Source organism: Strongylocentrotus purpuratus, unplaced genomic scaffold (assembly GCF_000002235.5).
Source record: "Strongylocentrotus purpuratus isolate Spur 01 unplaced genomic scaffold, Spur_5.0 spur5_scaffold_11, whole genome shotgun sequence".
In the NCBI taxonomy this organism is placed as follows: domain Eukaryota; kingdom Metazoa; phylum Echinodermata; class Echinoidea; order Camarodonta; family Strongylocentrotidae; genus Strongylocentrotus; species Strongylocentrotus purpuratus.
The window spans coordinates 28,595,342-28,617,299 of record NW_022145596.1 but is presented as its reverse complement, the minus strand read 5'-3'; the positions used below and the strand labels follow the sequence as shown (position 1 = coordinate 28,617,299).

The 21,958-nt window shown below is 36.9% G+C and overlaps 1 protein-coding gene across 2 annotated transcripts in view; it reads right to left on the bottom strand.

The window, feature by feature from the left end:
- Positions 1-2,198: 2,198 nt before the first annotated feature.
- Positions 2,199-21,958, bottom strand: part of LOC115922327 (exosome complex exonuclease RRP44-like) — a 47,214-nt gene continuing 27,454 nt past the window's right edge. For both annotated transcript variants that reach the window (XM_030981114.1, XM_030981113.1), the window contains exons 3-4: positions 15,529-15,651; positions 2,199-4,078 (exon numbers count right to left, since the gene is read on the bottom strand). In XM_030981114.1, the coding sequence (XP_030836974.1) occupies positions 3,977-4,078; positions 15,529-15,651 (225 nt within the window). In that variant the 3' untranslated portion in view covers positions 2,199-3,976. The remainder of the gene's footprint in view (positions 4,079-15,528; positions 15,652-21,958) is intronic.

The window sequence follows — 21,958 nt, the reverse complement described above, 5'->3', positions numbered from 1 at the left end:
CTGCAACTATTGGAATACGTGGACATGTATTAATTTCTCTTTATACTGAAAGCTTTGTTTCTTTTCATTCTGATAACTAGTATCCAGAAACAAGAGTTTCTTCTCCCTCTCAATCTATCTCTCTGATCTCTGTTTCTCCCCTGTTCATGTATACTTCCTACCATTAATAATTTTTATTCCATTTCTTAGCTTGCATCCTTTAAAACTTGCATATAAAGTGAAACCTGTTTGTAAAGACCGCTCAAAGGAGACGAGCAAAGTAATCTTTACAGACAGGTGGTCGCTTAAGTAGGTTCCACTGTACATCTAATTTCTAGCTATCTGTTTTGTCTTCCACATCTCTTCATCTGTCAATCATATATTACTCCTTTTTAGGAAATTGACTCCCTTTCTTTCCTTCATATTTTTAAATCTTTCATTCTTTACCATGTTGTTTCTTTTCTTTTACCTCAACCCTTTTCAGACGGCCGTACCTCATTTTCTTCATTTGGCTCAATAACTTTGATTCTGCCCTAAAAAATATCGGATCCATGAGTAGAACAGGTGGAAACTTCTGCACAAACTATCCATTTTTGTTTAATGATTACCGGTATATTGCATTAGATGCCAGAAATGTTGAAAAACAAAATAGGCTTTAAAGTCCTTACATTGGCAATACAAAGAGAGGTCCAAAATCTTTGCCCTTTGATACAAAAACAAAATTGCCACTATTTCAACACACAAAAAAAGTTCCTACCCAGATATATTTTTTACAGAAATGTTAGATCTTATAAGAGCTGTATAAACATTATAGAGTTGCCAATTTGAAGAACAACATGTGATCAATTTAGCCCTAAAACAGAGCACTAGTTTTTTCATTAATATCCTACATACTTTTGCTATTTGACAATCTGTCCTACATCCATTTCAAATAGACATGGCATGCACCATTCAGAAAACACCTTTCCCTTTTCTTTCTTTTCTTTTCTTTTTTCTTTTTTTTTTTTTTTTGGGGGGGGGGGGGGGGGGCTTTTTTTAAGTGTACAGTATCCTTCGTACATTACGCCTACATGTGCACATCTTCGCCTTTCAAATCTGACCCTATTTTCTATCAGCACTATTAAGAGCCCTTTCAGTCATCAACATCATGATCTCTATCAATAATAATCTTGCACCCTTTATGTCATTGATTCTATCTCTTTCATTCATAATTTACATTGTTGTGGATTTGATTATCTCTGGCTCTCTGCCCGTTCATATCTTTCACACTAATTCCCATTCTCTCCATCCAATTACACACAACTTTGTTATCATTCTCTATCACCTGTACCTTCTGCCCTTTCAACCATTCTACCTCTGTCATTCTTGATTCATATCTTAAAGGTAAAGACCAGTTTTGGAAACGCCCCCCTCTCAAAAAATGAAATGGAAGCTCTTATTACCAACCATGTGAAAGAATACGTTTTGACTAAGATGTGATCATACAAATTTTGCCGAGATATCGCCTACTAATTGATATATTTGGTAAATTATTATATCTACTTGGGCCTGATAGATATAATGCATGTGTCACACACGTGTGAGGATAGTCCCATATACATCTTTCTGTGTACACTGCTTGTAGCTTTATCAAGACTGGGCCAAATTTCTTATCATTTTGATGATTTCAGAACCTTGCAGTACACACCAATACCTATATGCTAGATGATTAACCTTTTCTGATTGATTCCACATTTCTTTCACAATGCAATCGCATGACCATAACTGGTCTTTATCTTTAAAGAGAAAGTTAAGTTCTGGTAAGATTGACGTTGCTCTATCCCTTATTGTTGAACGCCAAACAAGGTAGCAACAACTCCCATCTTTTGACGTCTTTTGGTACGATGTGGCCGGGGTTCGAACCCACGACCTCCCGGTTGTGAGGCGGACGCTCTACTGACTGAGCCAACACTCCGGATACACCAATCCTTATATGCTACATGATCAACCTTCCCAATTGCTTGCGGACAGTTTCTTTCCCAATATAATCACATGACCAGAACTAAACTTTATATTTGATTCTCTTCTGATCCCCACATCTCATCTTTCTTCAGTGGATTTTGATTCTCCTTATTTCTTCAACCAGTTTGCTACGGATCTTGCCCGTTTTGTTCTTCCTTCACACACATTCTCAATCTAACAGTTACATGGAATCACACATGACCTCAGACGAATCAATATTTATAAATGTACAATTATTTCTTTTAATAAGCCAACTGCTTTCCAATAGACCAGTTCACATATGCACTCAAATTTCATGCAAACCTCAACATCAACGGTTGTTCATGAAGCCAAAATCTTACATTCCATTAAGCTTGCATTGTTAGTACTGTATTGAAATACATACCGTAATGATGCACAGGGTGGTCCCGAAACAAAACTAAAACATGTCAAATTGAACTTAGAAGGAGTATGAAGTGATGTGTGCGAAGCGCTAAGTCTTTTGTTGTCAGGGTCCAGGCCCCATTGCACAAAAATTACCATTGATGGTAACTTTGCCATCAATGGTAGCTACCATGGAAACCTTGATCTTGATTGACTGTTGAGCCCTGTAACCATGGTAGTTGCCATTGATGGCAAAGTTACCATCAATGGTAAGTTTGATGCAACGGGATTACCTTAATATTTCAGAAATTATCTTGGTCTGAGAATAAATATTCACTTTTTGCTGATTTTCAAACCTGTACAATAGAATTTCACACCTGTAGCGATTTTCAAACCTGTACAATAACAACTCAAACATGTAGCTGTTTTAATAAATGTTTAAACCCCTTGCGGGCCAACTCTCACTGTACTGTAATACATAAAAATGCAGCATTATAATTTTAATGCATATGTAAATTGGTCTATTGCATATTCATATAAGCATGTCTCATGAATACATGCTTAGCATCTTGTAAAAAAAGAGAGCAAAGTTGAAGGCCTTGGTAAAATTGGATCTTGTTCCTCGTTTCATCTTTTGACCAGAGAAAAAAAAAATTATTAAAATATTTGGAAAAACAATGAAATTACTTACAATATATGATAAAATTACGATGGAATTCTCATAACAGCTACAATTTGCCAAAGATTTGTTTGTTATAAGAAAATAATACAATCTTGGTTTGGCATGTTACTCCATAAAAACACAGATTAAAAGGACAGTTAGTGGAAGTTACAAACTGCCTCAAGAAACATTATTGCCTGATTATTGATAAAATCTCATTCCGATAATTAAGGTTTAAAAACAAACTTATTATTAAAGTAAAAAAATGAGATAAAAAGTATACTCTATAAAGCCTGGAGTGACATGTGTTATATATCAATGCAAGGTAACTAGTTTAAACCAATGAGAATCAAGTTTCTTAAAGATTAAAAAGTTTTAAACTATCCATGTGATAGGGCATTGAATTGAGTTGACCCTACTAATGTTATGAATCTATTTCACTCCAAAATATATCAACAATACCACGAGTGATAATGATTGAAATCATTCCCAAATCACTCCCATGTTGTTTATGTAGAAAAGTGTTGAAAATCCTGACAGGTCTGACATCAACGATTAATGAAAATGAGTCTCCATCAATATCGTCTCATTGGGGTAGCTGGGCGAGCAATTTTTGTTTTTAAAGACAAACCTCAATGATAATATCTGTGAGACTATATTACTTGCACTCCTCCAATGTATGTGCATGAAAAAAAACTGTCAAGCGAGTGATTCAGCTTCGCAAAAGTTATATCCGGTATTGAGATAATTCAAGCACAAATGATGCAACAGTAATTTTTGCAATTGGCAAATCATTGTTGCGGCACGAATGGCTGTAATTACGTAAGTTGAAAGTTACTAAAGTTGAAAGTTACTTTAGTTGAAAGTCACAGACTCTCTGGTTTTACAGCCCCATGAACAACATGGCTAGTTTCCTCAAATCATGGTAAGCCTAAGACAGGATGCGGGTTATCGCTTTCCAACGGCTTTGTTTTAATACTTGGACTTGGATCTTGCTTTCTTTGCGGGAGGTTCATCCTGTTTGTCATCTTGTCCTGGTGTTTCTTCTACCGCAGGAACACTGAATCCAGGAACCTACAAGGAAACAAAAACAAAAACAGAAACAAAAGAATAACAAAAAAAGGAGACCATCAATGTTTTCTTTTTCTACAGATCGATACAAGAACTGTTAAAAGGAATATCTTCCACTTTTTTGCATGAAAAAAAAAGGTGATTAAATAAGTCATTTTCTCAGAGCAATCACTGGAAAAGTATACTTCTTTGTCAAGTGACAAGTACTGAACCATTTCATTCACATCTTACAGGTCATAGTGTTTCAATACTGTACAATTGAAACCTTTTGTGGGCATGAAATGTTTGTGAATTTTGTGAGAGGTTCAGATTCACACTCTTGCCCCCAAGTTGCAAAAGTTTTATGCCGCAACAGTTTCTAGTTTCTCAGTAGTCAGAACTTATGTGTTGCCTCAATATGCAAATAAATAATCCTGGCCAGTATTATCAGTGTTTTTCACCAAAAGTGCCTACAAATTATCAACTAGTTCTTCGTTCCCATCTTCCCACTTATCATGTTTTCTTAAGTCACGAATATAAACTGCTTGAATTATTATTTAGTAAAAAATTAGGTGTTGCCTCATCAGAATGGAAAGTGGAAATGATTATTTTGGATTTATAGCTCCAGCAATCTTTATTAATCCTACATAATTAATTCTACCAGATACCACACCTGGGTCAAGGGAGGCAAACATACACAAGTGTCTGGTTAAAGTGATAATCAGGTATTATTGTTAACATATAAATCAAAGTCGCAGCGGCTGATTAGCCCTGTGCCAAATTATATACTACTAAGAATAATTGAATGAAAATAATCATCAATAAACATTAAAATAAATGATTTTTGATCACAATTAAAATTTATGCATGAGAATTCAGACAGTAGAATCAAAGCCTGCATCGCATGGATAAAGTCAAGACTCCACAGAATTTGACTGTGTGCCAGCCAGGAGCAATGGGACGTATACCAGCATGGGAAGTTTGGACCAGGTAGGTTAGAACTGCTTGCTAACAAAGGGCATCTTTCAGAGTCTGGTACATTTCAAATTCAATTTCAAGGTTTCCCAGCATACTTAGGGTAGTCTACAATTACAGACTGTTTAGAGCCTGAGACTGAGACACACTTTCAATTTAACTGTATGACAGTGAGAAATGAATACATCTTGTGCATGAATTTCATGAAATATTCAATTTGAGAACATTAACTACATATTAGTCATTTCTAATTCTAAAGAGACTTCAGATAGTTTAATAGAGTACAGTATTTATTAATTCTATTGACCCAAGCTCGTAGCCAGGATTTCATTTTAGGGGGGGCGGTAGTGAGCACGCGAAGCGTGCGAATCACTTACAGAGCACGTGTAGCGCGCTCCCTAGGGGGGAGGGTGCAAGGAGGGGGAGTTGAAAGCTTGGAGGTTTCATCAAATTATAAGAGAAAGAAGACGATTCGTTGGACCGTTCTCGACTCTATATCCTTATCTAAATTCAGTTTCTGTTGACGTTTCATTAGAGAAAGAAGACGATTCGTTGTACCGTTCTTAATCCTTTTTTTGTATCAACTTTCCCTTCTTCCGCGGAAGCTGTAGCGCGGAAGCTCGGAAGTTTTACTAGATTATTAAAGAAAGAAGAAGATTTGTTGTACCATTTTTGATCGACTCTTAATCCTTGTCTGAATTCAGTTCCCCCCCCCCCTCCCCTCCTGCGGAAGCTTTGACGTTTCATAAATTATTAGAGAAGACGATTTGTTGTACCGTTCTCGACTCTTAATCCTTTTTCTTCCTACGTCCTCTTCCCGTCTTCTTTTTTTCTCTCTTCTTTTTTTTTTTTTTTTGGCCGGCATTTTTTTTTTTTTTGGGGGGGGGGCGACTGCCCCCACCGCCCCCCCCCCCCCTGGCTACGCGCCTGTATTGACCCCCTCTCGGGGTATAAGAGTCCAAACAAAAAAGGAGACATATTTACAAGTATTAATACAATGCATCCTAAGTTTGTACAAAGTAGATATCAAACTCTGTATTAAAACTCATTTTTACAAGACTAGCCGTTCAGGCTTTGAAAAAATACTATTCCAACACTAGGAGTATATCATAGGGTTCTATTAGTATTATGCTTGTATTCTGTAAAAGTGGTATTCTCTAATATTTTCTGTTGGTGTCTGAGAAAATCCACAAGGTAACAGATAGAGATAAAGTCTGTTTTTCAAGACAAATCAGTTGCCAGGGTCACTCACTGACCTCAAGAGTGTTGTTTTGCGACCCCTGAGGTCACATGCATACATGCTTTTTATCAGGGAATGTTGTGTCTAGCTGCTCTGCATACAAAGAAACTACCTCACCAGAATGGAATGCAACCTACCAATGGCATACTCATTTCAATTTCTTTTACACAGTTATCATATAGTGCAACATATAAAAGTAGTACTTTTACAATATTATCCAAAGAAAACAAGTTTGATACCATCCTATTTCAAGCAACCTCCCTGTAGGATTCATCTTCACAGATGTTGGCAACCACAAGAGCGAACAAATGAACGAACGATAAGGTACATAAGCTTCAACGTACAAAAATGTGCTTTATACCGAAAAAAAAATCCAGTATGCTTTGCTATCAAGGGCTTATCATGAAATTTGGTTTAATGGGGCTAATAAAGAAAAAAAATAGTAATATCAAATATTGAAAAGTCCCATATTTTGTTGCACATCCAAATGTCGACTACTAGTACTAGGACCAATTCTTCACAATGGCCTACAACATTTCAAAACAGAACAAAATTAAACAGGAAATAAATACAGTTAACTCTGCAAAAAATATTTCAACTTATGCAAAACTCGACTTGGGAAGCGTAAATAACACATGTTTTGCGTAGTTTGGTCAAAAAATTGATATGATTTAGGGAGAATTCGACTTGTGCGACCTATGAGAGTAATGCAAGGGAGGGAGGGGGAAGGAGGTGTTAGAGAGCAAACAACATAGTGAGAATGCAGAAAAAAGGTGATATCTAATTTACGATGAACATTGCAATTTTCATTTCCTCCCAGAAAAAATGCCAATATCATCTTCCTGAAAATGTCAATATTGCTGATTTAAATCAACGTTCTTACGGCTGATTTGTTCGGTCAAGGATGTTTGCCTGTAGCTCACACTTCTTGATGTCTTGACTTATTAGTAAATGAGTAATGATTATCCCCACCACTCCACTCTAATCTGTCACTTTGTCAGTGTGTATATATATATATATATATAGGATGGGCTGACATTTAACAATTGAGAGCCACATGCAAGATGCCACAAGATCTGAAGCTGTTCATCCATTATATGCTGATGTATGCTTGAGAATATCAATACCCTGGAGTCTATGGAGTCTATGGAAAATGGTTTACACCTCCATCAAATCATATCCAAGACAATATTAAGCAAACTAGTGTGTTACCCCCCCCCCCCCTCCCCCTCTCTGGCCCTCAACAAACAATGTTACACATAACTGTCATAGGTATTTAATTGGTAACAATGTTTGCCATATTGTGCCATCATTAACATAAGTGTAATATACAGTATGTGTACCGTAATTAACGGTGTATTAACCGCACCTTTTTGCCGTAAAGTTTCGATTTATGCCCCCCAACTGGCGCTATGCCTGGCAATGTCTCCCAGCTCAGTAATCGGTGTGTTGACTCGCCACTCGGAAACTAGAACAACACTCAAATTTGTCAGTCATCTTGGTTTCAAAGTAATCTTTCTGATAGATTTCAATATGTAGTTTATCATAATAATTCCTCTAATTTTTCTTCTATTACACGGCATACCACAAGGTTCTATCCTAGGTCCTCTACTGTTTTTTAAGTCGGGAAATAAAAAGTCCGGTGCGGTTAATACACGAGGGCAGTTTATACACCGTTAATTACGGTATATCATTTGGTTGGAGCCAGAAGGGCGTTACATCCCATAATTCAACACAGAGCCAATGCCTTTTGGGCTCTGAAAAGACAATATATGCATATTGATTACAAAAAAAATAAACAATTGTAAAGAGTAACACACACAAAAGATGATTCTACAGTAATTGACTGACATTTTACCATAATGATGGCTCGTATTTGATGACAGACACTTTACTAATACTCCTACCATGTCCATGCTACCAAACTAACAATATATGAGATTTTTAAGGCACTGTACTTGAAATCAAATGCTCAAGGCGCACTTGTGAAACAAAAAAAAAAAAAAAAAAAAAAAAACAAGACTATAAACAAATAGTCGGCTCCATTATGAACCTTCACGCACAATTACTTTCCCAAGCAGACTGATAAATCATTGACATTTCATATGCTCGTCCCTAGAGTTACGTTTCTCATTAAAAAAATGAAGTGATGCTTGTAAATGTACCACCGCATTTTGCTTCTATAGTCCGACATAATCGAAACCATGGGTTGCATTTCATTTTATGTATTGCAAAATGTAGCTGGAAGCATTTAACTATATTACTTATTGTAAATGCTAATTTCAGTGTATGATAAAAATAATCAACTTGTTGATTGGAAATTAACATCACAATTAACATGGGAACTGTATGTTGTGCTTAATAATAATAATAATAATATTCTGATTTTGTGCAGTGCATTATACATTACAATAAAAGATAGAAAAACAGAGAAAAGAATATAAATATAAAATTTGGTACGCCTAAAACTCCAAATTGATACATAAGGGACTAATAACTGCAGCAATAAAACAGTTCTTCGACACAATCTGCCCATAAGCAGATAAAGGTCATTTGTACCAAAATTGTATTAAAATCCTGCTGAGACAAATACTGGATAGGTGCTTATGAAAGTTACGTAATCATCATTAATTTATGCACCGATGGTTCATTCTATGATAAGAAACTATGAAAGTATTCTTTTCATAAGGGCAAAGAAAAGCAATTCATGAAACTCCTCTATTACTGTGGCAGTGATTAGTCTCCAATGAACAAAGTGGGACATCTCCATGTGTAAACGATCTGGCCAGTTTTCGTACATTATGGTGTTTACATTTAGCAGTGGAACCTGAATCTTTATCAAGATTTCATTCAAATTGATGCTCAAATATCTGTTTCATAATAACGGTACAACATTTATTTTTTCAACATCTAGACTAGACAAAGATAACTATATGTTAATGGGAGCTCTCTCAGGATTTAGTGTGGTAGAAGTGTGATTTACTCACATTAATATTAAAGTATTTATTCATTATTTACCAGATCGCTCTGTTACAGCTTACCAGAGCTAAATCATTCACCATTCCTGATTCCCATGTATGTTTCATAACAATATAGTTTTCATACTATACAATGATGTTTGCTTGTCTGAAAGAGGCCATGTATATTACCATAACAATATAGTTTTCATACTATACAATGATGTTTGCTTGTCTGAAAGAGGCCATGTATGTTACCATAACAATATAGTTTTCATACTATACAATGATGTTTGCTTGTCTGAAAGAGGCCATGTATGTTACCATAACAATATAGTTTTCATACTATGCAATGATGTTCGCTTGTCTGAAAGAGGCCATGTACGTTACCATAACAATATAGTTTTCATACTATACAATAATGTTCGCTTGTCTGAAAGACGGTAATAAAGGAGGCTAATAAAGGAGGCTTCAACCCTCTAGTGTGAAAAGTAATTTAATTCTGTATAGAGCCTATATGTCATTTATCATCATCAACCTAAAGTGATCTTCATGTCCCCCTCTGTAAACTGGACACCATGCAGTCATCTAGACCATCTGACAACGATGGAATCCCCTTTCCACTCACGCTGAGCATGGGTATAATTGAACCCAATTTTTTTAACTCAGACGATCTTTGAATAACAACAAGGCAGGTTCCCTACTCAAAGCTTATGGCCAAGCCTTTGATGGCTTGTCTCACAGGAGATAGTATAACATCCAGCCAAAAACCCAACACTTTAAACCTAAACAGTAAACACCAAATCACAAGCCTTAATCCTGAACCTAGATATTTGAAGAAGAGGCATTAATTGACTGAAAGCAAGGTCATGCTGAAACTGTACAGGATATTGAGGATGATATTCCCAAACTAAATCCTGACCACAAAAATATTGAAATTAAGTGCTAATATTATGGAATGCCAGCATTCCATAGATTTTATTTTTCTTCTGATTTTTGGACAGAAATCTCTTTTTTTTTTTAATGTATAATTTTTGTAATCATATATCTTTTTAATTATACGATGAAAAGGGCAAAAGTGGTGGCAAAAATAAGGATACACTGGTATCACTGGGAGACATAGAGACAGAGAGAGAGAGAGAGAGAGAGAGAGAGAGAGAAAGGTTTTAAGCCTTTTTTTTCAAACAACAAAAGAATAAATCGTACCTGGGATAAAAGCAAGCCCCCCCCCCCCCCCCATGAAGTCTATAAAAGAGATTCAACACGACACACACGCCAAAGATAAATTATACCTAGAATATTATGCATGTGTGGAAAATATTGATATACTACTTGTGACATTTCATTTCTTTTTGTTTGGCTAATGACCATGGTGTAATCAAGGACTATTATATGGCTGATACAGATACTGACAATGGGGCTCACAATATCAAATGGAAAACTGTATCAAGAAATGATTCAATATGACAGACCCTTTCAGAAAGGAAAAAAAAAACCACGTCATCCTCTGGCTGAAGTTTATAATACATTTTTTCTCACAAACACAATGAATAAAATCTCAAGAGAAATCAACCTACATTGGCATCGTCAACCAAAACAAGCTCACCAAAGCAAAACTGATTTTTTTACACACCAAATTATTCAAGCTATTATGAGCCTCACACTACCTGTGCATTTCTCACATGTCATTTTTATTACTGAGTTATTAGTGGGAATATTTGAAATTGTGTCAACAGAACCATTTCATCAGTCTTGCTTTCCCTATTACTTCGTTGTAATGATTGAATGGCTGGAATGGTTCGAAAGGCATTGATTTGACTGTATGGTACATTACCCCCCTCCAACCCACGCCTACTACAAATGTCTCCTAATTTATGTTTGTTGATAAATAAAACATGATTTATACCCATTAGCTGTGATAAATGACAATTTTATAGAGATAATGGAGGGTAGTTTGAAGAAGAATAGAAAAAGTCAGAGTCCAAGATTTGTAATACGAAATATGATTTATGATAGAAAGTGTACTGTAAAATTATAAATTTTTGCCACATTAATCTGTCACAAATTGAAAATAAAAGCAATTTTCACAACATGAAACTGGAAAAACTTGTAATGAAGAGGAAACAAATCGTCGCTGTTTTCACGAAGTGACGGTAGTGAAAAAAAATTGCATTCACTTTGCGTTACGATTTTCCTCGCTACCGTCACTTCGTGAAAACAAGGACGAAATGTGCTGGCAGTTATGATTCAATCATTTTGCAGAATGAAAATTCCACAAGTTCATTCCACTCATAAAATTTGCGTACATTTAAATAGTCTTTGGGTTTTATTATAGGCCACTATTATTTCAAGCAGTGTCATTTCATGAATATCGAGTTTTGGCAAGGTCTGTAGAAAGAAATAATAATCTCACATACAAAAAAAAATCCCATTCAGACACATTAAGAGATTGGCAATTCCATATTCCATGTCTATGCTCATCTTTTCACTTGCTCAGTTCGGAGGATTGAGTTTCCTTTTACTGACATACAAACACAACACCTGCTTTTCCAGACATTACAAGCCATGTTTCTCCTTGCCGATTGTACAGACAATTGTTGGCTTGGAGCACATGCTGAATAATACAAAAGTAATCCTTGTACGTAACATGGCATATTACCATCCAATACACTCTTGCTGGTAATGGCCAAAGTACTCCATGACATATGCCTAGCTTCAATAGGATCAATAGTGAATACATTTCATTGTGTTTTCAGGACACCTGGAAATTCAGGTCTTGCATTAAAAACTCAATGACGGATCTGGGATTTTGAGAAAAAAGTTGAGCGGACACGCGCCACCGCATCATAAAATGTTACACAAATTATCTTGGGAGTTGGCTGAATAATAGAGCCGAGGATGCGTATACTACGGGAGTTTCTTCAAATTTGTAATGGTGCAGCTCCCCCCCCCCCCCCCTCCAGGGTTTGCCCTGGATTTCAAAACAAGGAAACTACAAAGCCCAGCTATTAAGGAGTGCTCTTTAGATTTTTGTTGAGAAGAAAGTGAACAATGCCATTGATAGGAAATTAGGAATATGTCAAATTTAGAGAGAAATAAGGGAGTGAAAGAGAGTGAGAGAGGGAGAGAGGGAGAGAGGGGGACCCTAATGAAGAGAAGAGGAAAGGGAAGGAGGGAGGGAAGGGGCAGGAGGAAGAGAAACAAAGAGGGAAATGAAGATGCAGAGGCAGACATAATGAGACAAAAGATGAAGAGAGAGAGAGAGAGAGAGAGAGAGGGAGAGAGAGATGCAGAAATCCCTAAAAGATTATGGGAATGAAAACTTGAAAATGATTTCCTATAATAAGTGGAAAACAATTTTTGTCATAAGATAACCAAATTAAAAAGAATGGAGCCACCCTATGAATCAATGTATAAACTATATAGAATTAGCAACATTCCGCAGCTAGGCACAAGTCAGCCTTATTTTCTCTACCTTTCCCATTTTAAAGATTCATCTGTATTTTTAAATGCACACCTAAATACAAACTAAAAAAAAAAACTAAAGGAGTCCGACTACGTGTTACATGGATGTAGACTACACCGTATCATATGCCATGCTCTCGTGGAGAAAGTTCGTTCTCATCTCGTGCAGGACAAAAATATTCCTAAATGGGGAGATGAGGCACTTTCTCATGCTAATAAAGAGAGGTACAGAGAAAGGTGGCTCTAGCTTCTAACACATGAGAATGCCTCTGGCTTCACCGACACTTGGGCTGTCCCATTAGTATAAAGCACATGAGGGCGGGTATGTTCATCAAATTCACATTATGCATACTATGGGATAGGAAGCGGTTTTATAATAATAAAAAATATATTTTGGTATAGCACAAAATGTTTCAATATGCTTTACACAATAGAATACAGGAGTGGAAATGGTGCACTGGGTTCATAATTATGCTTTGGGAACCTCTTTGAATAAATACTGGTGGTCAAGGTGCTGATTAAATGTCAAAATAATCTATAAAGGCCTGCTGTTAATTTTTGTCTTATATAATTTAGACTGTATTTCATTTATTTGTTCCAATCTAACTCTTTTTAATAATCGATAAACACACTATGGTTTGGCACATTTTCTTGAACAGTAAAATTTGTTGTTAAATACAATAGATTGTTGCAAAAATAAATGTATGAAATATAGATTTTGAAAAAAAATGAAGGTTCTCATTGATTCCAATACATCTTGGCTAAGTATATGGGCTCTGATAATAATTTACATGAACTACTCATGTTTTATGATTTTCTGCATATTTAGAGACAAAACAAGTCATCAATGAGAAGGCTGGGTTCAGGTAAAGTGATTTAAAAAAAAAGAAGAAGCTGTTGTTCTATTTTGTTTCCTTTGTGCATGAATATCACAGCGATAATGTGTTAAGACTGCTTTTGAAGTTTTTATAGTACTGTCCTATAACTCCTGTTCAAATACAACAGTAATTTTTTTTTTTAAATGGTGATGCAACATGTGAGTGTAGTCCTATATATAGCTCTTACCAATGTACCGGTACATGTAGGTCGAAGTAATTTTCAGCAAGATTTGGTCAAATTGTTGATTCAACTTTTAATGATTCTATGTGGTTAATATGCACAATCATTCTTGTGTAGTACACAATTGACCTCTCTCCAGCAGGCTCTAGGGAATTTCTATCAAAATGCAATCACATGACCAGCTTCCTAACTTCATCTTTTGGCTGCTATAGTATAGAATTTTTCTTCCTAGGCATCATTATAGTACATTGTATGAGTTGTTGCTAAATTGGACAATTTTCAACACAATGTTCCAGCACATATTTTTGATTTATACAATATGTACAAATCAACGACTGATCTTGAAAGTGGATAAAGGATGAAGACAGAGAAAATGTTTTGTTGGATAGCTGATGAGATCTGCTGACTCAAGTCCAGAGGGCTTTTGATACATTGTACGAGTCCTTTGTTATACCTCGTCTACATCTGTGCTATGCATGAAGCAGCATTCATGAATGTGTTATGCAGACACGGTATGACTCATGCCACGTGTGTCTAGCTACCATAACCTAGATGTTATATCGTTCTCTTGTCTGCACCCCCAGACAGCTCAGGCAATCAGCTCGAGCAGGGCAGCATTACATGGAGGAAAAACTCATTACAGTGGGGCATTATTTTTTTTAAACGGAAGGTTGTTATGTTGTTAATAGCATTAAAACTCCAGTTTCCCTTTCAGTGAATAAGTATCGTTACAATTTGTATCATTGCTAGAAATGTGAGTAATTATGAGGAAAAAACAAATTAGAGATGAGTATCGGTGTACCTGTCGGTGGAATATAGTAGATTTCAATTATGATTATCAGCCTCAGATGGAAACAAAAGATGCACGCATGGGGGAGAAGAAACGGGTCAGACAAGAGAGGAGTAGTCACAAGGGAGGAGGAGGAGAGAAAAGAAAAGAGGATGAAGTGATGAGGAAGAGAGAGAAGAGAAGAGAGAGAGAAGAAGGAAGGAGTAAAAGAGGGGATAAGTAAAAAAGAATTGGGAAGAAGAGGGAAGAGGGAAGAGGAGGGAAGATGGGGAGGGGGAAGATGGGGAGGGGGAAGATGGGGAGGGGGAGGGGGAGGGAAGATGGGGAGGGGGAAGATGGGGAGGGAAGAGGGGGAGGGAAGAGGGGGAGGAAAGTGGGGGAAGGAAGAGGGGGAGGGAAGAGGGGGAAGGAAGAGGGGGAGGGAAGAGGGGGAAGGAAGAGGGGGAGGGAAGAGGGGGAAGGAAGAGGTGGAGGGAAGAGGGGGAAGGAAGAGGGGGAGGAAAGAGGGAAGAGGAAAGAGGGGGAGGAAAGAGGGGGAGGAAAGAGGGAAGAGGGGGAGGAAAGAGGGGGAGGAAAGAGGGAAGAGGGATAGGGAAGAGGGGGAGGGGAGGGGAAGGGAACAGGGAAGGGGGAAGGGGGAAGGCAAAAGGTGATGAAGAGAGGGAGGTAGAGAGAATGGAAGAGGAAAAAGGGGGAAGATGAGGAGGAAGAGGGTAAGATAAAGAGGGTTATGGGATGAAGAGAATGAGAGAAGAAGATAGGAAGGAGAGGGGAGGTAGATAAAAAGAAGACAGAGGAAGAGGAATAGTGGATGGAGACTAAAATACCCCAAAAAGGAACATAGGAGAAGGATTAGAGAGTTAATGAGGAAGTCCCAGACCTAAAAAAAAAGGGGAGATAGGAGGAAAATGGTGAGGGAAATTAAAACATACATGACCAAGTATGATAATTTAATTGGAAATGAAATGCAGTGAGTACGGGAACCTACCTCTGGCTGTACCAGCTGTAACCTAAGCTTCTGATGCTGTATACTGGTAGCCTTCATACTGATTTGAACTTTGACATAATCAAAAGCTCTGAACTTCACGTCACCTGCATTCTGACTTGGCTCCTGCATAAAGAAATCAAATCAAAGAACACTAGATTAAAGATAAACTTGAGTACTGGTAATGCGATTGCTTTGTGAAAGAAAAGGTGTGGAATAGTTAATGATATAGCATGTAAGTAATGGTGTGTAATGCAAGGTTCTGGAGTCATCAAAATCATCATAAATTTGGCAGAGTCTTGGTAAAGTAACAATCACTTACACAGAAAGATGTATATGGGACAACACACATGATGTCGGGGCTAATACTACCCTGATTTCCTTAACTTTCTATGTTCATTACTCAGCCAGTATACATTTTCTTCCAAAATTGTTTGGCACATGACATTTATTTGTAATCTTGAACATTCAGTGTAAGTTTCGTTAGATTCTGTGAGAATTCATTTTCTTTTTTTACCAGAACTCAAGTTTATCTTTAATTCATGTCATTTCAATTCAATATAATCTTAAAGACCTTTTTTGATACATAATTAAATGTCTTGGTATTTGGGGGGAAAAGATGATGGAATGTATGGAAAATAGATCAATATGTTGAAAGTGTTTGTACATGTGATGCAAGAGAATTGTCAGCAAAGGGGTGTTTTATAATGGATAGCATGATTGACGAATGGGAAACTATGGTGTTTTCTAATTGACAAATAATCAAAGTAAAAAACATTTTATGTGTCAACGAACGGGCAATGAGAGTAGAAAAATATTATCTGTTCAAATCAAAGGAAACGCTAAACCGGGTTCTAAAAAGATCCAGAAATTTGAGGAGTACTTCATTCTTGTCATTAAATTTTGCTGATGCATTTGTTAGTATTCAGATAGGTTTTATTTTATCTATTTTCATTTAGACGGCTGACTGTATCATGTATAAATGGGACTTAAAGGAGGAAGTACAAGTCCCTTTTTTAAAGTGGAATACAGTGGAATAATAATCACTGCTCAGACATTAATCCTTCACTTCGCAGACTCCAGGTTTGCCATTAAACCATTCCTTATCTGTTCCACACTACTGAGCATATTTACAGGGCCATTTATCTCCCAGGATAGCAAATAATAGACGTATCATGGGACTCATCCAATTTATTTACTGTTTTGTCATCTTGACAATGACAGCACAACAAAGGATCCGCTACAAAACAAAATGCCTCAAAACAAATACAATAGATTATAAATACGATGTGACATGGTTTAATGATCAAGGAACTTCTGGCTTTAAAAAACAACAAGGGATATATTGGAAGGGGGTAGATTACAGCCGACTTCCCCTTTTGGAGGCATGCCTTGATCCTCTTTTCTGCACCGTTTGGCCCTAGTTTGGCATCATATGGATCAAGAAGGAACTGCATCAAAGTTTAATGTCACTGCACTTGTTTACTTGCAGTGTCATTATGGATGGGGAACAGAGTTCTTAAATATTTTTATGATATGGAATCTTTGGGAAGTTTTCCAGTAACCCCTAATGTTTAGAATAGTATACAAACAAGAAAACAGTTCATGAATAGGGAACAGAGTTCTAAATTTTCTGAAAGGTGGAATCTGTGGGAAAATTCCCCTGATTCTCAATTGTTTACAATTATACGACAAGGAAGAAGTTAATGAAAAACATGGTATTATGTATTGGGTACTAGATTCACCACTAGCCCCACATGTTCCCCTCCTATTAAAGATAAACTCCAGTACTGGTAAAAAAAAAAATAATAATTCTCACAGAATCAAACGAAACTTACACTGAATGTTCAAGATTACAAATAAATGACATGTGCCAAACAATTTTGGAAGAAAATGTATACTGGCTGAGTAATAAGCATAGAAATACAAGGAAATCAAGGTAGTACTAGCCCCGAAACCATGTGTGTTGTCCCATATATAGCTTTCTATGTGAGTGCTTGTTACTTTACCAAGATTCGGTCAAAATTATTATGATTTTGATGACTCCAGAACCTTGCAGTGCTCACCAATACTTACATGCTACATGATCAACTGTTTCTGATCCTTTCCACACCTTTTCTTTCACAATGCAATCGCATTACCAGTACTAAAGTTTATCTTTAAACCTGAATATTTGACATGGTCCCCCTCTTTTTGTAGAGGCCAGAGCATTCCTCAGCTCTGGGAGGTACATGTATGATCAATAAGCTTATTAGGATCATGGAATTCCTATAAATAGATATCTTGAAAATTCAGCCTTGATATAAACAGCAGGCCCATATGAGGGAAGTTTGAAACCAGGTAAATTTTTGGTAAAATTAGAATTACATCTCATTACATTCTCAACAAGAGAACTTTACCTTAAATGTTCTATTTTCTCATCTCTCTTATCTATTTACTTCTATGGAACATCACAAAATTAAAAAGAAACAAAAAATGTTGTGGTATTCGATGACCTAACATTATCAATAATGTGTTTGTCATATATTCCCTCATCACTTGAACCTGAACCTGGGTCTAAGATCACAATTCCAAAGGGAATATCAATATTCAGACCTCAGACTAACTTCCTCTCGTTAAACGCGACTTTGAACAATACTTTCAGCCCAGTGTCAGGTTTAAGTTAGTAGAATATGGGCTACTGGGTATGTGTACTCTACATATTCATGAAAACAAATTACATGAAAGGAAGGTTATGGGACTAAGGAATCAAAAAGTAACGTAATACTCAAAGACAGTGTATGTAGTACTCTTCTCATCCCCTCCCATTATGATCCTTCCCAGTCCATACACTTTGAACCCTGGGAGGATGATGTCATTGGGGATTCCCCACAGACAATGATGTCACTGGGGGTTCCCCCTCCTGATCTTTGATATGCCTTCTATTACAAAAAATTATTTTGTGACACATTCTCATTCTCACGCTCTACTGAAAGGATAATCATTGTGAATTTAGGGACCTTTGTGCCAATATTTTACAAGAGATCACAAAATTGAATGGAATTATGACAAAAACAAACATTTATCTCACCATCGTGCAAAAAATGAAAGCAAGAATTTTGTAAGTATTCATATAGGGATTAAAAGGCAGACTTAAAATTCATTGCAAAGAAGTGAAATAGCACTTATCACTTCCTTTTAAAGCCCCACTGTCCTACTTGTAGATACTTGCTCCCTCTATATAGAAAACAATGCCTAATCAGTGACCATACGTCCCCCATGATCCTCTTTTTCTTATGTTAATTGAGAGCTGAGTTGATGAGAAAGCCACCTGTCATATTGACCACACTGTGGGGTCTAATCCCTCCCGGATAAAACTAAGACAGCTGGCTTTTAAGTTTTAAGTAAAATAGTATATAGTCTAATAGTTGAAATTGGACAATGATACTATCAGCGTGTCCACACACAAAACAATTTATCCCGAAACTCTATAACGATACGTCGTATAAAGAATCATCGTACAAATTCCAGGATGTCCACACACAAGAAACGTCGTCACTAAAGAATCATTGTATAAATTCCAGGGTGTCCACACACACACAAAAGTTATCCCGAAACTCTATAACGAAACGTCGTATATGTGCGCAGTTTGCTACTGCGCAGTCGAAACCGAGACAGAAACACATGTGCAGCACCACTAGTACTATTTTGCATTGACTGTGCCACTGGAACAATGCATGCAGTATATTTATGTATAATCAGCTGGCTGCGCAGCGGTCATGAAACGGAAGCAGAAATGAGAGCTCATATCTCCTTTCGCTCGAGGTCACGTTAAGCCCCGCCCAGTTAGACTAGTTCCGTCCACACACAAAATTTCCGTGATTAGGCGTGATTCTTTATCGAGTTTCAGTTCGAAACGATGCCCAAACCTGCGTTTCGTTAGACTAGTTTCGTTATACGACGTATCGTTAGTGAGCGTCCACACCTACAATTTTCATCGTAAAACTATAGCGAAACGGTATCACTATCGCGAAACGGTATAGCTTATCACGGAAAATGTTGTGTGTGGACAGGGGGTATGTGGATGGGGCTATATTTCTAAAAAACATTTCTCAATGGACATTAAAGGTAATACAACGTATTGGTAAAAAAACTGAATTTATCTTTAAAAAATTGATCTTACTAAAAGGTACTTCATCAAAATAGTCTTTCATATGCACTTTGATCTAGCAAACATCCTTATCTTTGCACGCTCCCAGGATGTTCAATCTTCAGATGACAAAGACCTCTTGTGTACTCTTATCATCTCACGAAAATAATAGTCAATATTTGCATCGTCTATGCATGTTTGAATCCCTCACCTGTCACTCCCATAGTGTGCTGATCTTTTGCACCTAGGCTAGCTATCCCCAAGTGAACATGAAATGTTGGTTGGCACCGTGCCACCAGTGTTATCCAGATTTACCAGAAATCGGATAACTTTTTTTTCCCAATTTTTATTTTTGGTCTGTTTTCACTCAAACTTTATGATCATCTTTAATTGTACATCTAGCATTGAAGTCACTACCTTAGTTTGGTTTAACAAATTATTTTAATTCAATATGGAAAATTCAACTTGTGTGAATCCGAGTATTGCAGAGTTAACTGTGCTATTTTTTTTTAGACACATTGTCTAACTAGTCATAGATTTTGAGAAAAAAAAAAAATATTTATGACACTGCATGGCACTGCAGGGGTTTAAGTGTGTGTACAATTATCTTACATAGTTTTCTCACATGAATTCCTTCCGGTGTCTTTATTTTATCTTCTCTTTTTTCAGTTTTCAAGTGCCAATGGACTTTGTAGTGTATGGATATTTATCTTTCATTTCCATTTGTGCATACATTTCACACAGTTCTCAAGAGAGAAGGTCTCTGTTAACACCATCTCCTGTCTCATTTTACAGTGTGAATGGACCTTAGAGTGTCTTCATAACAATCTATTGTCTATGTTCATATGTGGACAGTTTGCACAGTTTGACAGTGTGAATAAACCTTAAAGTATCTGCATAATAATCTCTTGTCACCCTTTATGTGGACAATTTCCCTTCATATGTGGACAGTTTGCACAGTTTTACAGTGTGAATGGACCTTAGAGTGTCTGCATACTAATCTCTTGTCTCCCTTCATGTGTGGACAGTTTACACAGTTTTAAAGTGTGAATGGACCTTAGAGTGTCTTCATAATGATCCCTTGTCTCCCTTTATGCATGTATATGGACAGATTGCACAGTTTTACAGTGTGAATGAACCGTAGAGTGTCTTCATTATAATCTCTTGTCTACCTTTGTATATGGATAGTTAAAGTGTGAATGGACCTTGGAGTGTCTTCATAATGATCCCTTGTCTCCCTTTGCATACATGTGGAAAGTTTTGAAATTGAAGTGTGAATGACCTTATATCTGATAATTATCTGCTACCTCCCACCAGCTGTACCTAGGTGTCCCATCACACATAAGCAGGTGACAGGTTGGGAATAGGATTGTAAAAGGAGTCACACCTGTCAATACTGGTTCATCTGCACAGGATGGGGTCAACGGACTATAAACAGACCCCAGTGAATAGAGTGTTGTCTTGATATAATGATGAATGTGAGGAGATCAATAGTGATGATGGATATCACGCTGGAGATGTGGAAATGACAGTGATGGGCATGATGAATATGATAATGGTGGTGATTATGATGGTGACGGTGGTGGTGGTGATGATTGCGATGATGATGGTGGTGGTGGTGGTGGTGGTGGTGATGATGATCGTGGTGGCGACAACAATGATGGTGATGGTAATAGGGACTTTTAGATTGAAGGTGTGAATGTCCACTGATCATGCATGTCCATGGCAAGCCGTTTTAACATTTATTCCTATTTCTTGATATCAAGAAATGATTTTCTGTTGTAAAGCAATGGTAGTTCTTGATATAAAGAATTGGATTCTTGATATCAAGGAATAGGAATGAATGTTAAAACTGCTTGCCATGGACACGCATGATCAGTGGACGTTCATGCCATTCTTGTCCACTCAATCTAGAAGTCCCTATTGATGATGATGGTAGTGGTGGAGATGGTGATGATCGACTGAGATGGTGATGACTATGATGATGACTGTGATGATAATGATGATAATGCTTGTTTTGAACCATACAAGATACTAAATAATGATAACATATACATTGTTGACGTTTTTGCTTACACACAGAACTATGACTCAAACGTATGTAAACAGTCATTATAAGATAAGAATCAAATACATGAACAGATAAGGACCAAGTCCATGGAGTTTCAACATAAACCTGAAGAACTTGGAGGTTTAAAAACTGTTTTGTTTAAATATAATAATGTATGTGATGATGTTTGAAGATGTGGATGTGAAGATAATGAGGATTAATGCCTTACCAAAGAGCACAAGTGCTTTGACTTG